This window comes from Anguilla anguilla, chromosome 7, assembly GCF_013347855.1.
Source record: "Anguilla anguilla isolate fAngAng1 chromosome 7, fAngAng1.pri, whole genome shotgun sequence".
Classification (NCBI taxonomy): Eukaryota; Metazoa; Chordata; class Actinopteri; order Anguilliformes; family Anguillidae; genus Anguilla; species Anguilla anguilla.
This window is the reverse complement of record NC_049207.1, coordinates 35,605,873-35,613,472: the sequence shown is the minus strand read 5'-3', so window position 1 is coordinate 35,613,472 and position 7,600 is coordinate 35,605,873. Positions and strand designations below refer to the sequence as shown.

General features: G+C 39.3%; 1 protein-coding gene across 1 annotated transcript in view; it reads left to right on the top strand.

Annotated features, from left to right (window-relative positions):
* Window positions 1-10: 10 nt before the first annotated feature.
* The window catches only part of polr1a (RNA polymerase I subunit A), a 45,501-nt gene continuing 37,911 nt past the window's right edge, over window positions 11-7,600 (top strand). The window contains exons 1-8 of the mRNA XM_035424468.1: window positions 11-266; window positions 1,236-1,440; window positions 1,918-2,067; window positions 2,165-2,272; window positions 2,768-2,853; window positions 4,215-4,315; window positions 4,887-4,973; window positions 5,410-5,512. Coding sequence (XP_035280359.1) covers window positions 190-266; window positions 1,236-1,440; window positions 1,918-2,067; window positions 2,165-2,272; window positions 2,768-2,853; window positions 4,215-4,315; window positions 4,887-4,973; window positions 5,410-5,512 — 917 coding nt within the window. The 5' untranslated portion in view covers window positions 11-189. The remainder of the gene's footprint in view (window positions 267-1,235; window positions 1,441-1,917; window positions 2,068-2,164; window positions 2,273-2,767; window positions 2,854-4,214; window positions 4,316-4,886; window positions 4,974-5,409; window positions 5,513-7,600) is intronic.

Genomic DNA, 7,600 nt, shown 5'->3' with positions numbered 1-7,600 from the left:
CCGATTAGTACGATGACCGGATCTGTAGATGGCAGCAACGCGCCAATCGACGATGGGGCTATTACCATTTAGAGACGAAGAAGAAGATTACCACGTGTGATGGTTGTTGAAGTGCTTCCCATGTGTGGATAGTGGCGCAGCGCACATAAAGTAAAATATTAATGTTTTTTTGGTTGGATTTCTTTCAAAATGTTTCTTGGCAAAGACGTACCATGGAGGCGACTCGAAGGCATGTCGTTTGGCATGTATTCAGCGGAAGAAATCAGGTAAACACTTGGCATGCATGGCGGTAGATAGCAAGGTGAAAGGCTTGCTAGTGAGCAAATTCTAGCAATGCAGATAGTTAGCAATTTAGCTGTTTAGTGATTAGCAATCCCATAAATTATATTAAACTTGTTTTAACAATTTGGTCCACTAGCCAGTTTACTGATATTCGGGCATTGTAAAATGACACTTGGCTAGATGTGCATTTGTGGACAGCACAGCAAAAACTCCCAAACTCGATCCTGGGTACCCACAGTGTATGCTGTTTTTGTTACAGGCGATCTCCTAATCAATTAAGATTATTGAAAACGTGTTGAAGTTTTAAACTTAAATTTTTTAAAATTTGTTCATTTGAATATAGTAGAGGTTTGGCTGGTTGCTATTTATGATGTCATTGAACTCTTAGTTTTTGTTTTTGGTTTCTGTAACCGGGACTCCACATTTTAAGCAGTTATCGAATCCCACTGATTTCACAAACCACTCTGTAATTGAATGATTTAAGAAATGTGACCCCTGTCTTATTGTCATCTACACAAAATCACAGCAGTTAAAAATTTCTGTTGTTGATTTGACTGATTAAACGCTGTTGGATGTAAAATAGGACATTTATTCTTCTTGACATACATAGCTGTTTGTTACATATTACTGCCCTGTTAGGATACATCTTCATTTAGCAGTTGTTCAGTTTCAAAATAACAGTGCATTTCTATTCAGAGGTTGTAATTATAGTTTGAACAAATACCACCATACATGGTGGGTCTCCAGGATAGAGTTTGGATAGTTTTCAAGGCAATTGAATTCCTAAATCATACAGTATGCTGACCCTATGTCACTGACAAAATTGTAATTTGTCTACTATAAAAGTGCAAAAAATTATTAAACTGCAAAAAAATTAGCTAGCTGGCTATGTTTGGATATAATCATAATTTGTTTTTTTTAGTACATAATAGAAAATAATTCCCTCTTCTCAGGAAATTGAGTGTGAAGACAATTACCAATGACAGATTTCTGGATAATGTGGGCAACCCTGCTACCAATGGCCTGTATGACCTGGCACTTGGGCCTCTGGATGCTAAGGAAGTGTGTGCAACTTGCATGCAGGATTTCAACAACTGTCCAGGACACCTGGGGCACATCGAGCTGCCCCTGCCTGTCTACAACCCCCTGTTTTTTGACGTAAGTGAGCCGCTGTATTCAATGTCATTAGTTTATACCCAGAAGTACTGACCTCTGGTAAGTAATGATTTTTTCCCCCCTTAATTATAGTGGTAAGGATTTAGCAAACACTTGACTGGTAGAGGAGAGTCAAGGTTCTGCAATACTATTCCGACCTTCTCGCAAAGTTAACCAAGCTAACAGTGATTCAAACTTTGGTCCTGACACCACACATAAAATATTGTTAAAAACATTCTGCCTATGTCTGTAGTTAGAATGCTGATCATTATTTGTGTGCTTCTTTTGCACATGAAAACTAAAAAAATACAATGTACACAAAAAAGACCACATTTACAGTGGGCCTGTTGCTGTGTCCAGTTTAGCTGTAAATGATCCCAGTGTCTCTCACTATTTTACAAATCTATCCATCTGTTCCATATACTTTTTATGAAGAAGACTTTCCTATGTGCTTGTGTGTTGTGTGTGTCTTCTGTTCAGAAATTGTACCTGTTGGTTCGGGGGTCTTGCCTGAGCTGCCACATGTTGACGTGCCCAAGGGCAGCTGTCCACCTGCTTCTTCATCAGCTTAGGGTGCTGGATGTGGGGGCGCTGCAGGCTGTGGATGACCTGGAGGCCGAACTAAACCGGGTAAGTCTGTATAGACTGGCCAGGCTCTGAAGACCAGATCTGGTCTGGTATAAATTACATGTTGTGCTGCTTGAATCTCACTCAACCTTTGTTTCAGTTCCTGGAGGGTAATGTCAAGGCCAGTGGGGCTGAGATCCAAGAAGTGCTGGAGGACTTTGCTACAGGGGTCATCAGAGAGCAGAGAGACAAAGGCTGTGGTTCACCTGTGAGTTAGCCAGTCACTGACTGGAATTTTCACCGTGTTGGTGACTCTGCCTCACTAAAAGCTGAATAACCCCAATTCAAAGGAATACTAATGTTGACCTACTGTAGCCTATAAATATTGTTTGATACTCCTGTGTTTTGTTTTTTGTAATGTCATTTAACTTTATTACACAGATTAAGTTAGTTTGCTCAGTTGACATGAAAATATGTTTGCCTTTAATGAAGCGGTTATTTGCTTAGCACAAGCAACTTTAGCTAGTTTAATAATAGGGATTGATCAGGGCTTTTGGATGACCGAGACAAACGTTGCCATAACAACAGAACCACCAGCACGGTCAAAGTTCAGTCAGTTTGAACTCAGTGACCACAGAGCTGCAGTCGCCCAAAGCATAAACGGAATGTTACTGCGATGGTCACTCATTGGAGTTTAAACCAGCCATAAACTATGTGTCTGTCTTAAGCTGGACTGCTAGCTGCAACTCTGGTCTGTTTGCAGGTCAAACACATCTGTGAAAGAAAGAGCAACCTCATTACAAAGTTCTGGAGGGTGCACATGGTCTCCCGAAAATGTTCTGTCTGCAAGTAAGTTTTGGTGAGCTAACCACAACAGTGCCTAAAGAGGGGGATACAGAAAAGGGAACCTAATACGGAGAATGATGAATGATGTACGTCACTTGATTGTCCTTGGTTTACTTTTACACTCTTTTTCTTCATAGACCTACAGCCCATGAACACAGACCTTGTTCACATTCAAATTTAGGCTTTATGCCGTACACAGATTTACAGCTACTAAACTATCCTTTGGGCTGAAATGTGTACTCAAGTGTTCATTTTTGTATCCAAAGTATTGATTTGTTTCCTAAATAACTTTAAACTATGCATTTTAGGGCGGGATGTGCCAGCATTTGTATACATAAAATAGCATCTTCACACATTGCGGCACACACTGGCATTACAGGCATTGTTTAGCAGACGCTCTTATCCAGAGCAACTTACACAACTTTTTGCTTAGCAGTGGTATACCTGCATTTAGCATTCTTGCAATGTGATAAAATATTGGGCAAATTACTTCTGTGGGTTTGCCTGTATGCAGATATTTTAGGTAAATCTGTTGTGAGACCACAAAAATTGGGAGAGCATGTGCGTATTTATCAAGGCTAACCTCTTAACCTATTCTGGAAAAGATGATTGTTAATTGTGAAGAATTTTTTTTCCCCCCTGGAAAGTCTAAACATTTGACCAGGCATGAGAAAATTCTCTCAGTTTCTGTATTTATTGTAAGAAGATATTGTTAGCATCATTGCTGGCAAATTTTAGTGTAGAGATTATTCTGAAGCTTCCTTCTCATCATTCTGTGAGAGTAAGAATTATGAAATCCGCTCCTCCTCCAAGGTTTGCAGTACTAAAGATATTACATGAAATAAATTCACTGTCCTTGGTTTATAATTAATGGTATATTGCTTTTTTGTGTTTTGTGTTGTGACCACAGGTGCAAATGAACTATTAATTACAGTTTGGTTAATAACAATATTTGGTTTTATTTCATGGGTGCATCTACAGAATTACTTTTAGTTACAGCACTTACAGTAAATTTGTGGCAGTCAATGTGTCATGTTTAGCGTTTCAATGTAGCAGGCCTGTTTCTTCGGGAATAATGCATATTTCATCCTTTAACTGCCTTGTTTATGTGGGGTTGAGAAGTTACATTTTTTGCAATTGTGATGATATTTTATGGAAAACTTTGATGTGCCTTGTACCCAGATTTTTTAAAAATGTAACCTTCAGTTACACATGTGGATGCTGACAGAATGCTTACTTATCTGCAGTGATGATAGGAGTATGATTGTATAATATGTTTGGGCATTATTCTTCATTGGTAGATATGTTTAAAGGGAATAAACACTGGCAAAAAATAAGGTGGCTTGTTTGCTCCTTCCTCACAGAACTGGCCGAACTCTAGTACGCAAAGAGCACAACAGCAAGCTGATTGCGATGCTGCCTGCAGCTATGTGTAAAGGGAACAGGAAAAAGGGCGAAACGGAAGGTAACACCCACCCCCTCCCCCCCAAGGAACTCCAGGCTCAGGCCGCATGGCACAGGTCACACACTGAGCAATTTGTTCCTTTCTCCATATTTCCATGTTAAGAAGTGTTTGATTAGTAACATGTGGTTACAGTGCTCTCCACAATGATGTGTTGGCAGTATATAGACTCTCTTATTGGCCATGCATCTTGATGAATATTAAAGAAACTGGCAAATTGGAGCAATTTTTGTTTCAGTAATGACAGATACATTTTAGCACATTTAGCTGAGTATCTGTTTGGTACATAGAAATTCTGTCAAGATTTGCTAGCATTTTACAGTACAACTGAAATTTTAAGTATATTTTAGAAACTGCATCAGATAAAAGGGAATCTTTTATGAATAATAAGAGGTTGTGAAATATGAGGTTTTTCTCTGAGCAAATCTAATTGAATAGTCTGATGCTTCAAGCTGCGATCACATCAATTGACCGTTGCCATAAATCCGCCATCTCATCCATCTGAGCCTGAGTCTGAGAAAGCTGCAGGACTTCTGCAGCTGAGGCTCAGAGCATTTCTTGTCTTCCCTGACAGTAATCGAAGATTCACAGCTGGGGAAAAGGGGCTACCTGACTCCCAGCATCGCCAAGGAGCATGTGGCTAAACTGTGGGAGAAGGAAGGTATATCCCTCCTTGGGGGTCAGAGACTTGGCCATCCATCCTCAATTTATAAGTTTTGTTATTATGGGACAGCCAATTGGAAAAATCGGGAACCAATCATAATTTTTGTTTTGCTCACAATTGCGAAACTGTATGAATGTCCCAAAATGGAATGTCTGAGATAATGAAAGCACCACTCAGTTTTACCACTCTCAGCCTTACTCTTCTGTAAAGACTTGTGACAACCTCTCATGAGTGTGGTCCAGACATAAATCCATACACTCCACAGTACAGTCTATTAGAGCTTTGAGAGCAAATGCCTGAATCCAGCAAAATAATATAACAGTGGAAGATTTGGCTACAGTGGAGTACACTACTTATTATTGAGAGAAAAAGGTGAGCCAACACAACTCTGTGGGCACTTTGAGTTCACTGTTTGGATATGTTTGTGTTCCAGGTTTCTTCCTGAATTACTTGTTCTCAGGGATGGAAGCTTGCAATAAGACTGGCTTCAGCCCCGATATGTTCTTTCTGGAACTGCTTGTGGTTCCTCCCTCTAGGTAAGGTGGTGCACAGAACTTTGGCACTTTGCTTGCTCCCTCTGCTGCACCACTAGATGTTCATACCTGCCTTTAAACCTCTGTTGCCATAACCTGCTTGTATTTGCTGTCTGAAGAAAGACACATACAGAAATTCCAAGTTACTCACACATACAAACCACTATAAGTCATTATCATTTGCAAAATTTAGGCCTGCCATTAAAAGTACTGATATCAAAATTGCGCCAAGTTACAATAAACAATATTGACTATCTTACCTAACACAAATTAAACATTCTGTATTCCAAAGCAATTCTGCTAACCAATGCTTTCTAAATTATTATTAAGTAACTTGGCCCTGTGTTTTTTCATCTTACCATGTGAAGAGAATGGTGTCATTCAAAGCATATGTGTCATATCGAAGTGTGAAATGGCAATCATTTATAGTGGGAATAATGTTGCTGAATAATTTCAGCAGTTTTACACCAATGTATATTTTTTATAATGAATACACAATATGTTTAAACAACTGCCTGCATGCATGCAGTGCTGTGGGTGTTTGGGAAGCACATCTTGAATGAAATACATGAATGAAATAGGCTTGTTTAGAAAATGATGTTCAGAAATAAGATATGTTATTCTTTAGCATTGCAGAAGAAATGATACTATTGTACTTTGTCGGACAAGCAAGGATTAATTAAGAATATGTTTCTTTTCTGAATCCAGCGGTTCATTGTCCTTGTTAAAATATCCAGCACTCTGAATACTGAACACAAGAGAAGTTGCCTGCTAGAAACCCTCACTTAACCTACATGTAAAATATATTTTATTAGATTTCATATAATAATTATGTTTAAAATTAGAATTATCAATTAAATCACCAAATTCAATGATAGGTCAGTCTACAGTGCACTGGTGGAATCAACCAACAAGTCAAAACAAGCTCTATACCAGGTTTTAAGATTAAATAATTGAATTCAATAAGAAGCAGTCTATTATATTAAATAATTGAAAACATACATTCTTTATTAAATGGAGGCACTCTACTTCTAAATTACCCATAGACATAATACAAAACATTAAACAACTAACCTAGAAATACCAGAAAATAGAGAGAAAGAGAGAGAGAGAGAGAGAGACGGATCGGCCAGACCTTGCCAAAGTATTACCCACTTCCAGTATAAGCGCCACAAGGAAACCAGCTAAAAACACACAACCTAGGAACCACCACCAAAATAAAAAGAGGAAAATGCTTCTTCCAGGCTCTGACACCAATGCAACACAACACTTTTTCCTGTGGCAATCTTAAATACCTTACCCAGCATGGCTTGAGGATGTTTGCCCTGATTGGGTGATGCCGGGTTAAGGTTTAGGAGAGAAGGGAAGGGGGGTCAGACTAATTTATGGCAAGGACTGGCCTACCTGAAGATTTCACACTTCAAACTTAAAGAGGACATGGGAAAGGGAAATGTTAGGCATGTAGGGTCTCCGACCCCCGATATGGTGTCCTGTGTCATCTGGTTTGTCGCTTCGGAGGACGGAGTGTAGCACAGTGGGTAAGGAACTGGGCTTGTAACCGAAAGGTCGCAGGTTCGATTCCCAGGTAAGGACACTGCCGTTGTACCCTTGAGCAAGGTACTTAACCGGAATTGCTTCAGTATATATCCAGCTGTATAAATGGATACAATGTAAAATGCTATGTAAAAGTTGTGTAAGTCGCTCTGGATAAGAGCGTCTGCTAAATGCCTGTAATGTAATGTAATGTAATGTAATGGAGGGGGTGAGACCCATAGATTGTCTGCCTAGATTAGAGTATCAGTGGATTTTATATTGCCCCAATCACATTTGCTTTGATGCTTGTGATGGGGAGGCCATGCCACATTCTTATTCACTGATTCCCTCTCTAAGGCCAAAATCTAAACTGAAACTTCATGTGAATAGCAAGCCTATAGTACATAATTGGGGCAAACATATATCTGGATAGGTTTGTAAGCGGCAATATGTATTTCATAGGCTGAAACATAATATTTACATGTATTTATTGTATCCCCCCTCCCCCCGGCCTTTCCTAAATGCTGCTAGAGAAATGTCGTCATATAATTAAGTATT